Source organism: Anopheles funestus, chromosome 3RL, assembly GCF_943734845.2.
Source record: "Anopheles funestus chromosome 3RL, idAnoFuneDA-416_04, whole genome shotgun sequence".
Classification (NCBI taxonomy): domain Eukaryota; kingdom Metazoa; phylum Arthropoda; class Insecta; order Diptera; family Culicidae; genus Anopheles; species Anopheles funestus.
In genome coordinates, this window is record NC_064599.1 from 66,602,052 (window position 1) to 66,623,550 (window position 21,499).

General features: G+C 42.1%; 8 protein-coding genes across 13 annotated transcripts in view; 5 read left to right on the plus strand and 3 right to left on the minus strand.

The window, feature by feature from the left end:
* Positions 1-5,499, minus strand: part of LOC125769769 (E3 ubiquitin-protein ligase SMURF2) — a 37,281-nt gene extending 31,782 nt beyond the window's left edge. The window contains exons 1-3 of the mRNA XM_049438618.1: positions 5,393-5,499; positions 1,795-2,605; positions 24-62 (exon numbers count right to left, since the gene is read on the minus strand). Coding sequence (XP_049294575.1) covers positions 24-62; positions 1,795-1,849 — 94 coding nt within the window. The 5' untranslated portion in view covers positions 1,850-2,605; positions 5,393-5,499. The remainder of the gene's footprint in view (positions 1-23; positions 63-1,794; positions 2,606-5,392) is intronic.
* A 304-nt stretch (positions 5,500-5,803) lies between these two features.
* LOC125769781 (ribonuclease H2 subunit C) lies at positions 5,804-6,524 on the plus strand. The gene is made up of 2 exons (XM_049438635.1): positions 5,804-6,152; positions 6,218-6,524. Exons 1-2 carry the CDS (start codon positions 5,999-6,001, stop codon positions 6,517-6,519), a joined length of 456 nt encoding a protein of 151 aa, XP_049294592.1. The 5' UTR covers positions 5,804-5,998; the 3' UTR covers positions 6,520-6,524.
* Positions 6,525-6,528: 4 nt separating this feature from the next.
* On the minus strand, positions 6,529-8,487 carry LOC125769777 (rRNA 2'-O-methyltransferase fibrillarin). The gene is made up of 3 exons (XM_049438630.1): positions 8,254-8,487; positions 7,637-8,019; positions 6,529-7,371 (listed from the first exon to the last, which is right to left on the minus strand). The coding sequence occupies exons 1-3, from the start codon at positions 8,264-8,266 to the stop codon at positions 6,784-6,786; spliced, it is 984 nt and encodes a 327-aa protein (XP_049294587.1). The 5' UTR covers positions 8,267-8,487; the 3' UTR covers positions 6,529-6,783.
* A 192-nt stretch (positions 8,488-8,679) lies between these two features.
* On the plus strand, positions 8,680-9,370 carry LOC125769780 (RING finger protein narya-like). The gene has a single exon (XM_049438633.1). It carries the CDS (start codon positions 8,875-8,877, stop codon positions 9,361-9,363), a length of 489 nt encoding a protein of 162 aa, XP_049294590.1. The 5' UTR covers positions 8,680-8,874; the 3' UTR covers positions 9,364-9,370.
* Positions 9,371-10,183: 813 nt separating this feature from the next.
* LOC125769779 (methylosome subunit pICln) lies at positions 10,184-11,431 on the plus strand. The gene is made up of 3 exons (XM_049438632.1): positions 10,184-10,471; positions 10,550-10,959; positions 11,040-11,431. The coding sequence occupies exons 1-3, from the start codon at positions 10,350-10,352 to the stop codon at positions 11,069-11,071; spliced, it is 564 nt and encodes a 187-aa protein (XP_049294589.1). The 5' UTR covers positions 10,184-10,349; the 3' UTR covers positions 11,072-11,431.
* Positions 11,432-11,525: 94 nt separating this feature from the next.
* LOC125769778 (origin recognition complex subunit 6) lies at positions 11,526-12,748 on the plus strand. The gene is made up of 2 exons (XM_049438631.1): positions 11,526-11,784; positions 11,851-12,748. The coding sequence occupies exons 1-2, from the start codon at positions 11,708-11,710 to the stop codon at positions 12,536-12,538; spliced, it is 765 nt and encodes a 254-aa protein (XP_049294588.1). The 5' UTR covers positions 11,526-11,707; the 3' UTR covers positions 12,539-12,748.
* A 147-nt stretch (positions 12,749-12,895) lies between these two features.
* Positions 12,896-19,691, minus strand: LOC125769782 (longitudinals lacking protein-like). Of its 4 annotated transcripts, none has more exons than XM_049438637.1 (4): positions 19,529-19,691; positions 15,560-15,797; positions 15,381-15,467; positions 12,896-15,288 (listed from the first exon to the last, which is right to left on the minus strand). In XM_049438637.1, the coding sequence occupies exons 2-4, from the start codon at positions 15,656-15,658 to the stop codon at positions 15,094-15,096; spliced, it is 381 nt and encodes a 126-aa protein (XP_049294594.1). In that variant the 5' UTR covers positions 15,659-15,797; positions 19,529-19,691; the 3' UTR covers positions 12,896-15,093. The 4 variants fall into 4 exon arrangements, with proteins under 4 accessions (XP_049294594.1, XP_049294593.1, XP_049294595.1 ...); XM_049438636.1 differs by having other exon boundaries at positions 19,333-19,691; XM_049438638.1 differs by having other exon boundaries at positions 19,290-19,691.
* A 365-nt stretch (positions 19,692-20,056) lies between these two features.
* On the plus strand, positions 20,057-21,383 carry LOC125771527 (ATP synthase lipid-binding protein, mitochondrial-like). Of its 3 annotated transcripts, none has more exons than XM_049442224.1 (4): positions 20,057-20,304; positions 20,508-20,596; positions 20,717-20,921; positions 20,989-21,383. In XM_049442224.1, exons 2-4 carry the CDS (start codon positions 20,549-20,551, stop codon positions 21,150-21,152), a joined length of 417 nt encoding a protein of 138 aa, XP_049298181.1. In that variant the 5' UTR covers positions 20,057-20,304; positions 20,508-20,548; the 3' UTR covers positions 21,153-21,383. The 3 variants fall into 3 exon arrangements, with proteins under 3 accessions (XP_049298181.1, XP_049298182.1, XP_049298180.1); XM_049442225.1 differs by lacking the exon at positions 20,057-20,304 and adding an exon at positions 20,348-20,410; XM_049442223.1 differs by lacking the exon at positions 20,057-20,304 and having other exon boundaries at positions 20,417-20,596.
* Positions 21,384-21,499: the final 116 nt, after the last annotated feature.

The following is a 21,499-nucleotide window of genomic DNA, read 5'->3' on the forward strand; positions in this document are numbered from 1 at the left end:
TGAAGAAGAAAAAAGCGACTTACGGAACAAATCTTTCCGGGCCAGATTACGGGCGCAGAGAACTGAAAGTAAATTGAAAAAAAAAGAAGGTGAAATTAGTGTGATGTAGAACTTTTATGATGATTAGTAGAACATTATACGTGTGTATTAATTAATTTTACAAGCAAAAAGCTTGGAAAATGTAGATTTAATTTTATTTGGGATTCAAATTAAGCGCTTTAAATGCTTTGCTCCTAAATGATTCTCACACCAACAGGGACTTGTATTGCAATGAATCCAGAAAAAAAGAAACCCCCGATGCATAAATATTAAAACTTCAAACGTAGCATATTTTCAAAACTCCAAACTCGCCAACAGCGAAGAATTCGAAAATTCCTTCAATCGCACAAACCCACAAATACCGTTCCCGGTAGGAGCCGGACATGCAGACCAAAAAAAAGGGACTAAGGCAACCAAAAAAAAATTCTGCTTCTACCCCCGCACGTCTCCATTCTTTATGCTCGTTCCATTGGGCAAATGGAATCATTCCATCCATGTGTGTTTTTATGTTAAAAGGACGATTATATGTGTATCGTTTTTTTTCCACCACTGCCACTGACTGAAGCCCGTGGTCCTACCGGTCTCGATACCTGAACCGACCGTTACCTGGAAACATGATCGCCTTCATCCGGCCCAAACGTCCGTAATTACAGCGTTCGACAGCATTTTGTCTTTTGCCCGTGCATTTGTATTTGTGTGTACACGGTATCGTTCGATCACTGGATCGACGGTGAAGGTACATGATCATGTCTTTTCTTGACCGGTTGGTTGTCTTGTCCTAGACCGGTGGTCGACAGTCTGTTACACAATTAAGCTTCTTGTTTAACTGTCGTAATAAGCGAGAAGAAACTCTCTACTGATCTTCACATTTGTGATCGGTTTTATGATCGAGTTTTATTCGATCGTTTCGACTTCCATCTATTATTTGTAACTTCTCTATACAACACATTTTAAGTTATTAATATTTTCTTGCATAAATATCAATGTTTTTGATTGTGAAATAAAACGTTTAGAAAAAATATATATATTTGAAAAATGTTATCGAATATAACATTTTTCTTATTTCTCTAGAAATGATTTCATTTTATTTTATTTAGGTAAATCTTTTTGTAAGGATATTTTTGTATTATTTTTTCTGCTTGCTACGATACGACAAATTTGAACCAAATTGTTTTATTAATTAAAAACAAATAATACAATCTGCACGAAATTTTGCAGAACCTAACTCTTTGTATAGTAATATTCATAAGACGTTTGAAAACAAAAATGTTAAAAACGTTTAAACAATGTTCAAAATGCCTTAAAAATATTGTTTTTTTTTGTTCAAAAAAATTTAAAAAAAAATAGTTGAAAATCCCGAAATAATGAAGACTTTTAATCACTGTCCGTTCACAATTATGTTATACTAATGTGAAAAAAGTAAAAAAAAATCATGCAAAAAATATATTATTCCGTTTTATTTTTTTTTTTGTTTTTTTTTATTTCATTCTTACAACGACAGGTGTTTACACGGTTGCGTTACGCACTGTAATAGCTCAATACATTATGCAGCACACGCACACAAACGTGTTCGTTCGCCGAATGAATGGGAAAGAAGGTATGATTCGAAAGAAGATGTTTGGTGAATGCAAAACACGAAGTCGTACGCGAATGTGACCTGATGACACAATGAAGGTGTGTTTAGTGTCATATTTAAAGTATTTGCAAAATTGGACCCTGTTTGAGTAAAGAATACTTCAATACTGCAACACTTACTTGTAATCCGGATCTTTTGCGTGCCATTGCGCCGTGAATACTCCAGCTTGTTCATCGCTACGGTTCTGCTGTCCGTGCAGATGACGGACCGATGTTTAGTCGCTTGCGCTCCGATCGTGACCGAAAAGGATCAAAACTAGGTTTGGCTGGCTGGCTCCGACTCTATAATGATCCTTCCTTTCTTTCTCGTACACCAGACGCACACACACACACACACACTAGCCGCAGTGGCGGTCTACGAAACGATCTCACCCCAACGTCGTCGTCGACGGCGAAACATTAGTGATACGATGACCGCCGAGATGTCGGGCAAAGGTGTAACGAGGCTGGTGTAAACTGTGGCCAGCTTATCGATCAAAATCGGATATCACACTCTTTCTCGCTCTTTCTCTCTCTCTCTGGTGGCTTACTTATCGAACAATGGATGCACTTTTTAGATTATCACACCACACAGACGCAACGCGAGATGATACGCACCAACTTTACCTATTTTTTTTTGCTGTTCTATGTGTAGACAGATAATCGACTGTAAATTGATAGAATCACCCGTTTCTGCTTCACTAGAGCTACACAATCATCTATTATTACTATTTTTCTTCCTTCTTCCCTTGGAACATACGCAACAACAAAAAACAACAGCAAAAAACACACACACCGACGATCACAATTACATACTACACCCTGGTACACAACAACGGAACGCACCACACACCACCAAATGAGCGAAACCAATCGACTCACCCCTGGGCCGATTTATTTCCCGGTTTGTGTGTATCTATTTTCTTCACACTGGCAATGCACTTCCCGCATGCTGAAAGAAATATACATAATCATAACACTGTTGATCATATTTGATGCTGATGATCCTCATCATTACCGATCGCGAAATAAATCGCAACCCATCCCTTGGACTGTAACCGTGCAAATAGACCTGGAGCGACATTTCTCAGTGAGAGATCTCTCATTGCGATGCGATGAAATGCGATGAAAAGTTCATATATAAAAAACAGCATCTAAACGTCGTTGCCATAGAAACTCATAGAATTATATCATCACAGTAGCCAAAGAAATGTCTCGCCCAGCGATTTTCCTTTGTTTGCTAAATTGAGCTACTTTGCGAAATATCTCACTGAGAAATATCGCTCCAGGTCTATTTGCACGGTAATAGTGTGGTGCCTTCTAACAGGCTTTGTGACCCTTTCCCATCACACTAGTGTGAGCACCACTACTGCTACTACTTACAGTACGAACTCTACCACTACTGGTTTATGCTATGCTGGATTACATGTCACCCCACTATAACCACCCCGAGCCATCCACCCCAAACACTTGCTGTTTGCCGAACCAATAACGACAATGATGGTGTGTGGTGGATGATCATCAATGGATGAACAAGAAATGGTGACGAGTTTTTCGCACATTCATTGATATTTTGTCCCCACCCCCCTTCGTAGTCCGATTGGGCTGGCCGCGCCCCCGTCTCGAGGTAGAAGCTTTATTTGTCTTGCCGCTTACCAATTATCGCTAATCTGCTCATATAATATCGCATTTGCTGATCGAACATTTCAACAAATGTAAAACGGATGTAGTACATATATATTTACATCCGAGTAGCCCTTTTCTGTTCCCCTTAGTTCCACCCCAGCACCAATTACAGTGGAGCGCCGATTTTCCGGGCATGTTAGGATTCAATGGTGGACGGATAATCGAACAACACGGATAAAAGGTTCACAAGGTTTGGTTGACAGGTATGCGTTTATATAATACATTTTAATAATTTTAATTTTACATTTTAATAATATTTTTTTTTAAATTTTTTTCTATAATAATACCTGTGTCGCTTTTGAATTCGTAGCCAGGATAATTAGAATCTAGTAGTATCAACTGCTCTGCGCTTTCTTCGCCTACATGGTCAAAATATGATTTTTGAAGATCGTTCCGATCATTAGTTTATACAATCCTTCAATTTCCGAAGTTTCCAGACCGAAGTAGAGTTACATCCGGAACCTCCGGCTGCATTTGATATGAAGCTGACATTTCAGAAGCTGCACAGATAATGAGACAGCCGGATAAAAGGTACCCGGATAATCGGCGCTCCACTGTATGTTACATTTCATCCCCCAATCGTACCTTTTGATCGCATATGCATTGCTGCATTAATTTCCGGCACCACCAGAGAGACAGACAGTTTGCAGGTAAACAACAACAAAAAAATACTCATCTAGCTGTCAAAATGACATTAGGCAACAAATTACGCCTCGACGGGTTTTATTCTTTTTGTAGGGACTACAGAAAAGGGGTAAAAATTAAACCGGAGCAAAAATATTGTGCGATCTCGGCGCCACCACCAACTCTTAAGCCCGACCATCATCATCGCCGCCACCACCACCATCAGCAGGGCTTTGTTGGTACTTCTTCGCCTGTGGTTGCTTCGCTAATTTGCCTTGATCGTTCGCGGCGCGGTCCGCTTTGTGTATCCCTAGTTCTTCGCATTCTTCGTACCAGCGGGGTTTTTTTTGCCTTCTCGTTGTCGTGGTAGTCGTCGTCGTGTGGTCGACGTCTTCATGCCGTTTACGTGTAGGCGTGACGGCCGCCCGTACACACAGCGTTCGTATCTCTTTCACGCCCTTTTCACGCAAAGGGCAACAAAAAGTGTCTGCCTATTTGCACGCGTGTGATCAAGCAAGAGAGAACGCCCGTCTCGTCGCGTTCCCGTGTTTCGGGTGTCCACTTTTGCCCGCTTTTCCTGCACATCCCCCCCTCACCCCCTTTCCAGCAACTAAACATCAATGATGATGAAGCGCATAACTTAACGGGTGAGAGCGGAAGTATGCAGAAGGGGTGAAAGAGTATCGGCAATCGGCAAGAGTATGCATGAAAGGAATGAAAAGACCCCCGACCCCGCGGACCACGGGACTCGCTACGATGTTGGGTCGCACTAGCGCACGCACACTTTGCCGATGCGTCGCTGACTGGCTGCGGTGCTTTTGCTCTTGTTGTTCCCGTTTGCCTGTGGCTGTTGCTTCACAGCGCTGCTTGCCTCCCGTGTGTGTCCGGTGGCAGTGGCGGTGTGTTTGTGTGTACGTATTCTTGTGAAGAGTTTCTGCTCGTTTTAAAAAACAGGCGAAGAAACAACGACACTGACGATGAGATCGGGCACGATGAAAAGACGGACGTCAAACGGTACAGAATCACAAGAATTGATCAAGATTGTTAAGAATCGAAGCAACGCATGCAATTAAAGCTACCACTGCCCAACACAACACCAACAACAACAACAACACCACCAACACCACGCACCACGTAGACGATTCTTTCGAACGGCACACTCATTGACGGCACAACCACGTTAAAGGCAATACGGTGTGGAAGCAAGACTGCACTACTAGCTCAAGTGAACGCTTCACACAATCGCACATTCACGAAACACGAAATGCAGCAACATTTCAACCCCGTTTTGCGGACTTGATCGAACTAAAGGGGTGGACTTTTTCGCCCTGCACTTTTATTTCAACAGCACCACGCACTGCCCACGGGTTAAAGAATAAGCTCACATTAGTACGGGCCCGTTCTTAACATTCCTCGCACAAAAACTCACACTCAAGAAGTGCTCACGAATACGCTGCAGCACAATTAATGACCGACGGTGACCAACCTACTCTACGCACTTCTAACGATGGTATAAACACACACAGAACAAGTGCACTTCGAGGAAACGGTTTCTTGCCGTTGCGATAATCTACCGCATATATTGTGCTCTCGTTCGCACACACGTTGCACGCTATATGCGCACATATGGTGGATTCGGTGTTTACCATCCGCTGTCACTGTCTGGCGCTGTCGTGTTTTCTACTGTCAAACGGTACGTTTTCATTCAAGAGTTGACTACCTTCAGGAATGCTTTTGTTGTGAATGTGCCTCAAAATAATAATTTCATTCAATATCCGTCCCAAAAACCCATTCATTCATTAGTCGTTTTGCTTTCGCTCTATTCTACGAGAATAATAATTACTATTTTTCATCACGGTACAAGTAGTTCGTTTCACAAATATTTTTAAATCATTTTTACCTGCATCAGGAAGAAGCACACAACAAGCAAAAGAAGATAGAGGCGCGAAACGAACCGCTTGTATTTCAGAAGACTTTTTGGATTACAGAAATACATCTTAGCTCAGTCCAAACATTAATTAGTAAGAATTGCATCATGGCCATCAATTTAAAGTTCAGTTCGAAGGATGTTAAAAGCAGCATGCAAAAGCCAATCAAGGTACAGTACATCCCTGCGACGATCAGTGACGATGGACCGGCAAATCTGGAGCAGTTTTTTACACCATATACCGAAACACAACCAGATGGAAGTAAGTTTTAATTCCCTTTACATTTTCTTACCTTTCTCAAACCATTTCTTGTTTTTTTTGTTTAGCTCTCCGTAACGCGCTACGAGGATATCCGCTGCAGGGCAAAGTCACAACACTTCCGGAAGGTTACACGGGTGTAATGCTTCAGGAAACGAAGAAACCACTGTCTGCCGAAGATGATCGTACGCTTACATTTGCGGGTGCTTTTCGAGAATTCACTTACTGGAACTATGACCGTATTCCGTCGAGGAATGATCCATTGGCGAAAGCGCTTACCTGGCTGCCAATGGCGGAAGTTTTGCATGGTGAAGCAGATGAATTTGAGGTGAAACAGGAACAGACAGGGAAAATTAAGAATGGCCACTAAAGTACAGAGTTGTGTGTTGTAATATAGCTCTATTTATTTCCATATTTGTCGTATCGGGTATTGGATGTTAATCCAAAAGAAAACATTAAAATTAAACGACATAATTACACCGATCTATCGTTTTTGCATCATTTATGTATCGTTACGTACATAGCAACATATTTGTGGATTCGTAATGTTGTTCCATTTTGTAGTTGAAATATAGAAAGAAAATTAGTTCTTAAAGGCTAAGAAAAAGTCCTCAATAGTGAGAACCGATCGTTACTACGCCGCGTTCTTCGGTGGCGGTCGGTAAACACCCACAACTACCGCGTGGTCTCGCTCGTACGGTTCGAGTGTGATCTGTTCCTGCGGTTTGAGTTTTTCCGCCTGTAATTTCTTTACCTCAGCGGCAAATACTGCCTCCGGAACGGCGGTTGAATCGATGCAAGATGCCTTAATTGAAATGACAAAGTGTCCACCGTTCTTGAGGAAATTATGCGCATTCAGCGCTACTATACGGGCCTGATCCGGTTGGGCAACGTCAGCGAATACGGTATCGACCATTCCGACCAGCATGCGATACTTGTGAGGATGACGAGCGTCTTCAATAATGGGTATAATGTTGGTACGATTTTTTGCAACGTTCAGCAGATCACGTCCCGATCGGTGGGAGAATTCGACGGCATAAACTAGTCCTTCCGGTCCGACGACATCAGAAACGTGCGAAACCGTTGTACCGGAAGCGGCACCAAGGTACAGCACCTTAGTGCCGGGCGGCATGTGAATTTTGTCTACACCACCCAGCACAGCGGCGGCTAACTTTGACCGGAATGGATTCCACACTCTGTACTCCTTCTTCTCTCCATCGGTCTGTACAATGAAAAGAGGAATAGAAAAAAAAATCGAATCAAAAAATCATACACAAACAGTCAGAAAAGTGACAAACAGCTGCAGTGCATCAGTAAGCAGGTTGTACGAAGAACGCACCAGCGGAAAGGTATGCCTCGGGCTCCACTTTCCACGAGCGGTACGCCTCCGTTGGCTACATGCTGCCAATTCAATACCCCTGTGCGCGTCATCATTGCTAAGCTGTCGCCGTTACTGTACCCAATTAAAACAGTAAACATTCACTTACCTCGACCGAAATACGCTTCTCACCGTAGACTTCCGATCCGGGTACCAGATTCAGCGTAACCAGCGCGTCTTCCTTACCGCGTGCAATGAAAATACCCTCATGACGATGTGGCTCGATAACCACGGTTTTGCCTCCTTTGAACCCGCCCATTCGTGCCCCTCCTCGACCGCGGCCTCCTGCTCCACCACGAGCACCACCGCGAGGTCCGCCACGACCTCGTCCACCGCCACCACCACGGGCTCCAAATCCACCACGGCCGCCACCACCACCTCTACGGTCGCCACCTCCACGGCCACCACCAAATCCTCCACCGCCACCTCCACGGGCACCAAATCCACCACGTCCACGTCCACCACGATCGCCACCGCCTCTGGGAGAAAATCCTACAAAACACGCGCAAGAAGAGAGGTTAGGAAAACAACTTTCGAATGATTTGCCCAAACACCGAAAAAACAAAACAAATGCTCAAAAAGCACGGAAAAAACGTACTGGAAAACTGATAACATACGGGAATTGCAGAAATAATGGACATTTATTTTACAAAAAAAAAGCAAACACAAAAAATCTACAGACGCCGGCCACGAGAACTGACCAGACACGCCGCTTCCATTACGTACCTGGTCTACCCATGTTGAACTGTTGTAGAAAACACCTTTTTTCAAAACAACTCTACTTCTACCACTAGTTGGCTTCTATCTTTGGTTTAAGATATAGCACAATTCAACGATTTCACTGAAAGAATTAGGAAATTTAGCCAAATATTCTGCGGTACAGCCGCACGCCGTACCAGCGTTGAAAACACGTGCGTTTACTTTTGATTGGCAATGCTACCACACGTCAAACTTGTCTGTCACAAAGCTGTCGGTATTTTGACATCGATCAGAAAGTTTTCGCCAATCGCTTGGATGACAGGTGTGCACAACACTCATAAAAAGTGAAAATTAAATAAAATTAAATTAAATAAACATAAACATATACATGTAATAGTGGCTCGTTATGCCAAGGAAAACTCAAGAAGTTCTCCACATGCTTCGCCGCACATAATCATGTGCGATTCAAATAATATATATCGACCCCTGCTGTCAAATTGAAATTCAAAATGGCCATATGTCAAATGCTATGAATACACCTCCTTATAATACCCACTTTGCAGCAAAGTAATCCATCTGATCCAGTAGTACTCTACAAAAAACACACTTACTTCCCCCTATTAAATTACTGTTCCTTCAAGTACGAAGATGTTCGTGTTTTGTGAACTGTGCCACGAACAGAGAACAACGGGCGAGTTAGAATTCTATATAACAACTTGCAGCCATATATTCTGTCGCAAATGTTCACCAATTGCGAAGGAGTGTCCGATTTGTGCGAAACCGTGCCGAACTATGCAGATGAATAAAGACTTGCCATTGAAAGTAAAGGAGTACTTCATGAACCAGGAAGACCAGCTGGGAAAGATTGGCAAAATCTATCAATTCCAAAACAGCAAAATGGACCAATTTATAGAAGCAAACTGGAATGTGTTCAAGGAGTACGAGACAAGAAAACAACGTTTCCAGAAACTGAAGCAAATGTATGAAGCGTACAAAAAAGGTATCGATGAGGAACAGAACCTCATCATTCAGTTGCAACAAAAGCAGAAGGAAGCCGTACAGCACGATGATACAACGATGTTAGATGATAAAACTAAAGAAGATTTCTTTCAAAATACAGCCTCTAAAAGATTTTAATGCTGAAGCTTTGTAGCATAGATGCGTTGATGCTGATTGTACACATTAAAACTTATTTTTAAACAAACGATTTTACGTATTTCTGTTTAAATATTTTGTCCATTCCAAACGCTAATTAAACCGCAATTTCGATTTAGTGTACACTACGGTAAGTACTTCTTCTTCTTCTTCTTGGCGTAACGACCTTTGAGGTCATGCCGGCCATTTTTCTGGCTTACTAGACTTATTTTACCACGTAGCCGGATAGTCAGTCCTTGCTACGGGGTGACGGTCCGGATGGGATTTGAACCCGGTCCGGCCGTGTGAACTGGCGCCGTTTATCACATTCACCACCGGGCCGCCCCAAACTGCGCCACGCTTGTAAGTATGTAAGTACTGCGCCACGTTTAAACCATAAAACCATACTAAGAAAAAAACTGAGAAACTCTCATCCATCCGCTCAGTTCTTTAGCCACGCTTTCAAGAATGACCCAGACATTGAATATTGGGCTCATCCTATTCCGGCTTACTAGACTTATTTTACCAAGTAGCCGGATAGTCAGTTCTTGCTAGGTGGTGCACGGTAGGGATGGGATTTGAACCCGGTCCTGCCGTGTGGACCGGCGCCGTTTATCATGTGCACAACCAGGACGCCCCGGTTATCTTAATTTTTTCTTACTTTCCCATGCTTTTGTAAAATTATTTATTTACCAAATAGTGCACTTATGAACAGAATGACAAAATGATAAGTTTTTTTCCGCGTGTCGATTTGGGCAGCAAAACGGAAATAAAAAATTATTAAATTTTGACAACCGGCGCTTCGTTTTGGGACACCCTGTACCAACGCTGCTTCTGGCGTGTTGTTTTGAAAAACGGAGCAGCGATTTACCTTTGTCGCGCACGGAACTCGATAACTAAAATCGACCAGCTAATACCAGAACTACCAGTTGCCTACCTAGTATCGCCGAACATCTGAGTATCGAACTGTGAGCTGCATATCATACAGGATGGTTACAATAGGAGAGGCATTTACGCCGACCGATGGGATAATTTACTCGGCGTCGGATGTAAAGTTGAAGATGGGCGATAGTTTGATTCCGTCGCCGGGATCGTTGCATTTGACTGAAAGGTAAATAAAGCATCGATTATTTATGCGAACAATCGTACATGAGTGCAAGGTGTAACGTTACCTATTTCCTGCCGTTAGCTCGTGCATTTGGAGTTGTGAGGAAAGGAATGCCAGCATCAGCATTCCATGGCCCCGAGTTGGAGTACATGCGATTTCGTCAGTACCGGGGGAAGGTATTTTTATGATGCTGGACATAAATATCGTTTGGCCCGGGTTCTACACCGGACCGCCGGAAAACAATGGAGATGCGCATCCGGACGAGCTGGGGGAAGACGACGAGGGACACGATTCCGAAATATCCGAAGCGGCAATGACGGAGATATGGTTCCAACCGACTAGCCGAGAGATTTTGGACCAAATTTTCAGTGCCATGCGAGAGTGTCAGAGTTTGAACCCGGGTTCGGACGTTAGCGAGGACGAAGACTACATGGAAGCGGAGGAGGATGAGCTGGAGGAGGTTGGAGATATGCGAAATTTACAGCTCGATGGTGTGTGTGTGCAACTGGTGGTGACCCTTACCATCCGGTTGAACAAAAAAACTAATCCTTACGAAACCGTTTTGTTACAGATGAAGATAAATTCGCCGACGCGGAAGAATAACCATGCACGGCCCGAAGTGGAACCGGCTACACATAAAACGAATCTTACGTTGCGTTGAAGGATTAGCGTTAGGATAGGCAGCCCCCCGCCCCGGTTAGCTGTGATGTACACACGCTCATTTGGAGTCAACTATAGAAAAGATGGCGAAACAGAATGGAGAAAAAAAAGTAACAAAGAAAAACGCTCGCTTATGCTGTTCGAGTTGCCATTTTTGGATCATCGCGAGGTTATTATTACATTCAAAGCCAGAGATGCTCTGAGCGCACTAGAATACGGATTTGCTAAATCATGTTGGTGATAAGTTGAATTAAAGATGGTAACTAAATCATATCCTTATTGGGTGGATAATTTCCAACGAAATGTTTCTTTTTTGTTCCTTCCTTCGAATTTGAGTGTTTTATTGTGATAATCAAATGAAAAAAAGGTTTAAAACCCATCCTCCCAAACAACGATCAACTGCATGGAAATGGCAATACGCTGCTATGTTTTGTTTTTTCTTTTTCGCTGTCGATCTGTCATTGTGCGTCTTTGCGAAGAAATCGTTTGACATTTGAATTCGCGCCAAATATGCGTTGGAAGATCATCGCTTTTGTGGCCAGCGGGTAAAGCAGCAAGGGAACCGATCGTATACAAACCATGGCCTCCGGTGATAACAAACTTTTGCATCAGCTTATTCAAAAATTTGGCTTAGCTAGCTATGATTCCCTTGCACCGTAAGTTCCGCGTGCTTGCATCATCTTGGTGTTAAGAGTTTATAAGAATTTTCCTTCTTTTTGCAGCAAAGCAACCGAACTGCAGCGACTGTTGGAGATTCGCTCATCCAGCGGTACGATGACCAATCTTGGCGACTACGCAAAGGCCACCCTGTGCATCGATCTCGCCTCCAGCCTGCTGGGTTTACCGTTCGACAACGATACGGCACTGAAGCTGTCCGGCATGAAGAAAGCATCCTACGCCAACGGGCGCCGTACGTTGGAGAAAATTCTCGACATCAACAAAACGCTCGGTATCGGCGAGATCTGCGTGCAGGTGGGATTGAGCCAGGTGCAGCAGGAAGCGGCAACACTGCTGGAAGCGTACAAACGGTACGCCGCACAGGGTCAGGGCGAGACGGATTTCACACACCCACAGTATGCGACAATGGCCGTATTTCAGGCGTGCAAGCGCGCAAAGGTGAAACCACCGAAGACGAAACTGGTCACTGTAAGTCATTTAAAGCCAGCGCAGTGGACGTTGCTGGAGAAAAATTGGGACAAGTTTTTGGCCACTGTGCCGGTTGGGAAACAATTAGGGAAAGCACAGGAGGCGAGAGAGGAAACTGTTGTTTTAAAAGAAAAGGGCGAAGAATCCAACGGTGCCGGACGGAAACATGCAAGCCCCGAAAAGCTGGAACCGTACCATAACTGGAAGAAACGGATGCTTGAAAAGGCATACCGAGAGTTGGAACAGCTGCGAGGCAGTGGATAGAATCGTCCTCTTTCGCCTCTATCCGCCACATTCCGCGATCGAGATATTTAGTTGCATAGAACTGTTATGTCGTATGTTATTTTAATGTTACCGTGCCAATACATTTATTAAAGATATTATTTTTGAAGCCCTCTGTACAAATATGGTCGTGTAAATGTCGCGCCCCATATATCGAATCATTTTTAGAATAAACTCATTGCTACATACTCACACTCTTGTTGCCATTTTTTCGTGATTCCCCATTCGAGTGTGCGTTCCTGTGTGCATCTTTGCATTTCGGATTGCAGCAGCAGCATCCACAGCACAGCTGCTGATTCGAAACTAACTAAACGAAAAAAAAACACGAAAAACAGCACGTGGCATCGTTTATGCGCGCAATTATTTACTTCCTACAAAATGTATTCGCATCTCCTTCACGGAATTAGTAATAGTGCTAACAAAGAACGTAATAAGAGGTGTTTTGCTTTTGCAATATTATTTACTTCATGTAACGGAAAGTGCGAGCTAAACCTTTTTTTTGCATATATCGCAGCTCGTCACGGAAATATCGAAGAAACCTTCTCCTAGAGCGGGCCCCCACAGATTCAGTTCAATTTTGTTTGCGTGAGAAAAATAAAAAAAAAGGTAAAGAAAATTCTAACGTAATTTTAACACGATACACGAGCAAAATGTGTTCTTTTTTATCAAATGAACGCAGAGAACCGCTTTTTCCCCCCGTATCGCATATCTCACTGAATGATACCTGACCGATCATCCTTTTCTTCATACCAACTTCCTTCCATCCTTCTTTCTCAACTCGTCGCCCTTTTGGTGTATGTGAATTGTTCGCTTTCTTTTACGTTTGCTCTGTTCAGGCGACAAGTGAATGAATTTTCCTTCGCACTACACACACTCAACGCTAATATGTACACATTTTATCACGCAAAACAAAACGAAAGCACAATTTGCAGTATGAGCTTTCTCCTTCCTTTTCTATTCATGTTTTGCGTGCTCTTATGCCTCCTTGTGGCAGAGTAGTTTAAATACACGAAAGAAAAAAAAACTATAGGGAGAAAAATTTAGAAACTTGTTTTTGGTCATTAGGCAAAACAACAAAACAAATTCATACACAAATCAACATCCTTCTATTGAGAAACATAATTCGAAAATTGAGGATAACAGTCCCCAAACGGCAAATAAAAAGCAAACCAAACACTAGCACACGATACACCATTGGAAAGAAATGTAGAGAATGTTATGAATTGAAACAAAAAACAAAACATAAAAAAACACAAAACAAACTCAAATAAAAATCCTCATGTTCGGGGGAGAAGTATTGTACAACTTTCATTTGGAATAAATGGTAATTATGTGGTGCTCTTTTTATGCCCTAATCATATACACACATACACATACGCTCTTTTAATTTTCCGCTCTGTTTAAGGCCTTTGCCAGTGTGTTTTTGTATTTTGAAGAAATTCTTTTGTGTCCTGTGGAAATACGCTGAACGATCTATCTTGTGTCTGGCAATAGCAGCATTAAAACAAAATGTTATCAGTTTTCAAATCTTGAAATTCAAATGGTTCGTAATTTGTAAAAAAAACATAGATTTTTAAAAGAGTTTGTAATATCCCACACGGCGAGGGAAAATATTTCATAAAAAGGCCTTAAAAAGTGTACATGTGTGTGCGTGTGTGTGTGTCTATATAATTTTATCTGACATTCTTCCGTTTTTCTTCTTTTGTTTTAAGCTGTGGATTTTACTTCCTGGTGTCCTCTCTCTGGTTCTACTAACATATCGTTCTCTTTTGTGTATTCCAGCCTATATAGTTAGAATAGTTTTTGCATTACTTTATCACTATAATAATATGCGACATTCTTGTTGCTGGTCAATTTTTAGCTGGTTCCTTCTTCTCGGTTTTCATACTCGCACCTTCGCACTTAATTGTAGGCTCTAACAGTACTTTCTCCTCTAACAGATGCTTGCCCCAAAACTCAACCACAACAGGCCACCACTTTTCCAGCCCGTACCAAAATCAAAGCAGCTCCTTCTTATCGATGCTCCCCTTGGCTTGCTAAATTAGTTTTGTTTTGCTATCGTGTCTAATAATTGCTCTCTCGCGCTCTCCTTATCAACTGACCACAAACACACACACACAGCTCTTCTTTGCTAATTTAATTTCTTTGCAGTGTATGCCTTTCCTTTGTTTTAGTAACATTAATCTGCACCCTCAGGCTCACCCACACCCCGTGCTTTACAACACCTGAGATACGGACAAAGAACAGAAAAATGGAAACACATTGCCCTTCATTCAAACACATTATGCTGAGCGTCCCCCCGACACACACTAAACTAGTGCCGGGAGTACGGACGCGTGTTACACAAACAATCTTCACCTCCACTTGCTTTCGTTTCTTCAACTACTAATAGCTATGTATCGGGTATCGGTGTAGGTTGTATATATATATATATATATATGTTGTATATATAAAAGAGTTCTTTTTGATAATAAAAAGGAAGAGACAAAATAAAAAGAGGAAGGATGGCTTCACACAAAGCATGGGTCATATCGCAATCAACCTTCCCGCTTGATATTTGTTGGCGTTTCCGCCAGTCCCTTCACTTTCAGTCGGTCGGCAGTTTTTAGAAACGTTGGTAGCTGCTCCTGCGACACATTGACCTCGCCGGCATACATAAACTCGAGGATTGCCTGCAGATGGTTGTAGGATACGTCTTTCAAGATGATAATGGGATGTTTGGAAGGATTTTCCTGCAAAACAAGCAAAAAGAGAGTGGGGTAACGTTATATTTTGGTGCACGATTAACACGCAAAACGAATTCCTCCACAAACACTGCATTTACCTCCAGCAGGGATTTAAAATATGGACTACAAGCCGATAGGACCATCTTGTGAGCTTTGCATGTTTGTCCTTCGCAGGCGAGCGTTACCTAAAAATAAATAGCGAGACACACACACAAAAAATACAATTACTATTGTATTGGAAATAATTGGGAAAAGCAAATCGGTGTTGTTCGCTTACATCTGTAAAGCTTTTCTCATTTCGTAGATGACGGAATGACGTCACCATGTTCGTCTGGAAATCATTCCACTTTAGGAAGTACTGTTGTTGATCTGCCATTTTTTTTTTTGGGTGTCCTTTATGAGCTGCGGAGGGCGCCGGGTCGGAGAGTTTTGCGATCAAAACAAAACTTCTAACTGAAGTAAGACGGGAACGGAAAAAACCGAACGTAACAAACACAGTAACAACGAGTTATAATCTGTAACGAAAAAAAGAGAGGAAGTTTGTAACAATGAAACATTAACAAAATGAAAGAACTATTTAATTATCACTTTAAAATAAATAAAAAAAAACAGTAAAACTAATCTTATTCACTGAAACATTAAAACGCCAAAAACACATTATAAAGCTTTTCCCTCTCCTTTCTTTTTGTTCTTCAAATTTTTGCACAATTTTATAATGCCCATGAAAAAGATTATTTCCATTCCAAAACAACAGCCCCCCCGAGGGGTTTTGTTTCCTCTTCCAATCGCATTCGACGTGGTTTGACCTCATTTTTTGGCACCCGATTTGGTGGAGGGAGGCCAAATAAATGGAGTGGGACGGGACGTTACCATAAGACGCGCAAAAGGGTTATTTCTTGCAGCACATCGAAGGGTGATGGCAATGTTTAGGAACATTTCGTTTCCATCTAACCCCCCACACCTTATTTCAATAAATCGCAAACATTCTTGGAAGATGTGCGAATGGAAGCCAACATTTATTGGCCACATTGGTCTGTACACTTAGGCACACCCAGAAAGCTAAAAATTCTAAGCAACAGGCATGTTTTGTGCCTTCAGCCAAGAAAGAACCACCACCAGAGACGACGACGTAATCGAAACGTTGCATTTTATAGATCCAGTGTGGAAACAGCAAGAGAAGAATAAGAATTAGAAAGGCTAGAGATTGGCGCTGCTGCTTCCCACCCCGTTCCGGTTTGTGCCGAGCTTCGTGCCTACTGTAAACAAATTGGGCCACTGTACGGCGGACGGAGGCTGTACTGGTCGCCATTATGGCCCATCTCTCGACATCATATTGTCGTTTCTTCCTCTCTTTACCGATCCACACATTTATCCAGTTTTGTTTTGCTTCCTTTCTTGCCTTTTTGTGCGCTCTGTAGCAAGGGTTTTTCTATCTATTCGTCTGTGATACGTTTCTTTTTTTTCCATTATTTTGCACCTTAAAATTAGAGAATACGTTGTACATGGATACCGCTTTTTTCACTGTCCGTTCCATGGCCTCATTTTCATTAGATTAGAGGAATTTGTTCTGAATGAATCTCTACAAAGCATTGCACAGCTTAGAAGCAAGCTAGTTGGAAAAAAGAAAAAGACGAAAACACGGAAATCCGTTCTTCCGGGCATTTGCTTCTTCTTCAATTCTTAAACCACCGTTTTCTAGTTGTATTTTACAATTTTCCATACACCATGTCGATGTTCGAGTTGGCTGTTGGGGATGTTTTCATATTCCTCCAATTGCAGTTATTATTTTAACAATTTACTACAAAATTCATCACTATATAAACAATGTTACAAAATCACATTCAATTAAAGATTCGCTTTTTGTTACCTTTCTTGCAAAACCAAAATTCTCTGATTCGATTCTTCACAATCGATTTGCTTGGGAAAAACCGGGGCCACGGAAAACGTTATGCTTTACGCTCACAACCCAAAAAGGGAAAGAACGGCAAGGTATGTGAGGTGTATTGCATTCGGTCGGGAAATAATAAACCACACTGCAGAAAGAAAACATCCTTCGGCGGGGCGATAGGTTTGGACGAAGAAAAACCGGGCCCACACTGTACAAAACAAAGCCAAAGAGGAGTGTTTTCCCTCTCTCTAGTGGCTTTAGAGAAGCCTTGATGCGCGCTGCAGTGCAAAATACCGTATGCTCCATCCAACATACCTTACCTTCAAGGAAACACTCACACACTCACACACAGACGCAGCATGATATTTCGTGCAAGAAAGATGTGTGTTTTTGTTTCAACGCCAACTACGCGCTGACGGATTCGATAAATTCGGCTGCTAATGCTGACACTAGTCGCGTAATGTAAATGGGGATGTGGGTAGCAAACAGTAGAAACATGGGAAGACATTGAGCAGACGCATTACACAGGGGTGAAAGGACGAAGGGTATGATGAAGATGCGAGACATCCGATGCACATCATGACAGCCATGCTATGCTTGTTGTGTTTATGAACATGTGTGAGCGCGTGTATGTGTTTGTGCTTTGTTAAATGCGTTTGTACATATATTTTTTTTTCTGCATGAATGACATTGCCGAATGGATGCATCCAACGTTCCGATTTCAGCATTTGTCTCTGATGAACCTGGGTGCATATGTATCTGTGTGTGCGTGTGTGCATACACCTACACAATGATGGTATTGTGTAATTTCTTTGCATTTGTTTCGTTTCCACGGATTTGTTGTTGGCTTGGGTGCGTTTTTTTCGAACTTTTCTAATACGTTGAGTTCTTCAGTTCTGTAAAGCAACGCATAACCTCCAGGAAGGAACGTCGAAGAAGAAGGAGAAAGGAATTGCCTGCTGACTTTACACGCGCGCGTGTATGTGGTGAATTGAAATCATCCAAATCCAAGGTCCTTTGGGTTGATCTTTTTTTGTGTTTCAATTTTCTTGTCTATTTCTCGTCGCTGTTCGTCGAAGGAACCCAACTCACTTTTAAACTACGAGAGCTAAATTATTGTCGCTTGCTGCGACTACACGAACGTGCATACACAATACACGGGTGGGGGTTTTGTTATGAGTATCTCCGATTGTGGTGAATTCGTGCGAAAAGGTCAAAACATTGAAAACGAACATTTATCATTTTGTTCGCGCTTCAAATATATGGCTACAATTAAGAAAAAAAGAAAACTAAAAAACTTAGTTGTTTTTTGATACCATTGTGAGGATAAATTTACGCGTAATGGAGATAATTTAGCATTACTTGATTAGCGAGAAAACAGAGAAACACATAGCATCGTACACACTTTCTCTCTCTCTCACGCACACAAGCACATATTCTCCCAAATTGGGCAGTGAGCCACTGTCAAAGTGAATGATGACGATGGCTGCCGTTGCACAAAACCATAAAGTAAACAGCATTTTTCATCGTTTTTCGTTCGTTTTTTGTCTACACAACTGCATGCAAGTTTTCGAAGAATTAATAAAACGAAGAACCTTTTTTTGGGACGTTAAAGGGATGCTTCTTGGGATGTATAAATGACAATGAGTAGAGCGCTGAGATTAGGAATAATAAACCGGCCGCAAAGTAATGCTCCACAACATAAACGGTTTTGCGGTTTTCCTCTTTACGAAACCGTTCCCCATTAATTTTCACACAGCCAAACTGACTCACTGGAATGGATTTTCTTACTTTCACGCGTTTGCCGTTTGACGCTTTGACGCGTTGTACTTCACTGCACTTAGCGGGCTGAATAGAAACTAACACCAATATCACCTGCGCTTGTTTGTTCGTTTCGCTTCCCACCCGAATTTCACTAGAATCGCTTATCTTTCGATACTCTCTTCTCACCAACTCCTGTCGTGTGTATGAATTATACAACTAGACACCACCAACACAGCAAACTTCAAGGCTAGGTAGCAGTAAATCAGAAAACCCTTTTCTTCGAACGTTTCAACAATTGTCTGGTAGTGAAGAAATTATTTAGAAATTTGCTGAACCACTCCATCCGCCAACGTACCGCTTTGTTTCTGAATTTCGCTTCCCAGTGACGCGTTTTTTACCTTTGAATCTTTCTAATCCGTTTTCTTGTCACACGACCTATGGGAATAATGCCGCCGTCGTCGTCGTCGCCACTACACCACCACACCACCGACAGTCAGACGAAACTGATTTCTTTGCACTGCAAATGTTTACGCGATGTCGGAACGTTTCGCATGCGAGTGCTGCGCTTTGACTTTGCCGTGATGGAAAACTAACCTTTTTTTTTGGTTTGGAAAGAATAATGAACGATGCTTGCGTTGAGCGTAACTTCTATTTTTCACGGCGTTTTTGTTTTGGCACCAGGAACCGAATGGAACAGGAGAAGATCGAAAACACAGGGCACGACGAAAGAGAAATGCAAAATGGAGTCGTTCCGCGGATCGCACACCGAACGGTCCGTGCGGTCATTCGTATACTTTAAAAGTATTTTTTTTAAGTAACAATATTTTATGAAAAAACTACAAATTAGACTAAACGTAATGTTTACTGTTTTAAATAAGAGGATTTCCGTAATATTGTGGTTTAATTCGTTGAATGTTTATTTTAATTAAATTTATCTCGTGCATGGAAACCGTTGTGCGGTGTCGGATATCAAATGTCAAATGTGCCAGCGTTCAGCATCGAATTTGAAAAGCACGTTATGTTACGTGCCTCATATCCAAAAATAAAGAGCTAAAACTTGTGTTCATAGAAACAAGCATTTGGAGCCACATTGTATAACATTGTAGCTTTCTTAACACCGTACAAATCATAGACGAGTTTTCGCTTAATTTGTTCCGCAATTCACTTTAATTGTTTGCTTATTTTTATGTGTTGCTGGTTCGCTGTTGCTAAAATGCTGCAGTAAGCAAGAACAAATTCGGCGAAAGGAAATAAATTGTCACATGAAGTGGTATCTTGCCGGCGTGCACAAGCATTGATCTTCTCGTAGAAAATTGCCTGATTATTGAAGCCAACTTCATACCTACTTCGAATTGAAGAACTTCAAAAAGGTAGGTACAAATTATTTACTTTCACCACATCTTCGTCGCATAACGAAGAAACCGTTGCTATCTTAGCAAGCTTCGATTGTTGGGATTTCGTTTTCCATCGTAGTGTGTTAGTTCCGTTTCGTCATGTAACAAAATTGCATGAGCTCTTTCCACGGTTGCCTCGAACGCTAGTGATCTGATCCACTCTGCTGTCCATCTTTCAGGTCCTTCCGGTACCAGTGATAATATTCCCAAAAGCGTCACCATGCTTGCATCATCGACAGCACGTATGGTCTCAGCTACCCGGCGCCTGGTAAGTAGCGTGAAATGTGGTCTTAAAGGCAGTCAGCAAAATGACTTCCGGTGTTCTCTGGAAAACAACACTGGATACAGTTTTCGGATGTTTTTACATATTATTTTCTGTACCATTTAGATGCTCAATGCTGCCAGTGCGAACATGCGGCCAATATGCAGCACCATTTGTTCACCGAATCAGCATCTTTCAGATGGAAAGAACATTCCTGCGGAAATGCTGTCTCAGGTTCGCTCATTCCATTCGACAACGGCTCGTTGCGATATTGATTCTGCTGCCAAGTTCATTGGAGCTGGTGCTGCCACGGTAGGAGTTGCCGGATCGGGTAAGTTAGTATAAATGAAGATATGTGAGGATCGATTACATCAATAAATGTTCTTTTTTTTAATCAGGAGCCGGAATCGGGACGGTATTCGGATCATTGATTGTCGGGTACGCAAGAAACCCATCGCTTAAGCAGCAGCTGTTCTCCTACGCCATTCTAGGATTCGCCCTCTCGGAAGCCATGGGTCTGTTTTGTTTGATGATGGCTTTTCTGCTGCTGTTTGCATTTTAATTCGCTTGTCTCTATGTAATCAGATAAGCATTTGGCTATCATTTGTAGCCACAGTATAGAACATCCGTAGCAACAAATCGTACGAACGAAAATGCATGCAGGAGATACTTCATCTTTTCTTGTTCTGGTGGGAGCTTTCTGTTGGTATTATGCATAATACATGTATCATGATTAATATGTAAGATCCACACATGATAATGAGATGAAATAAAATATTGGTTGCACGGAAAATATATTATGCGTTTTGTTCATCTGAAAACATGAATCTGATGGTAGTGGATTCCTGCTATAGCTTCTTTGGCGATGGGCGATATTCAGCATTGGCCATTTAGTGCCAGTGAGAGCCA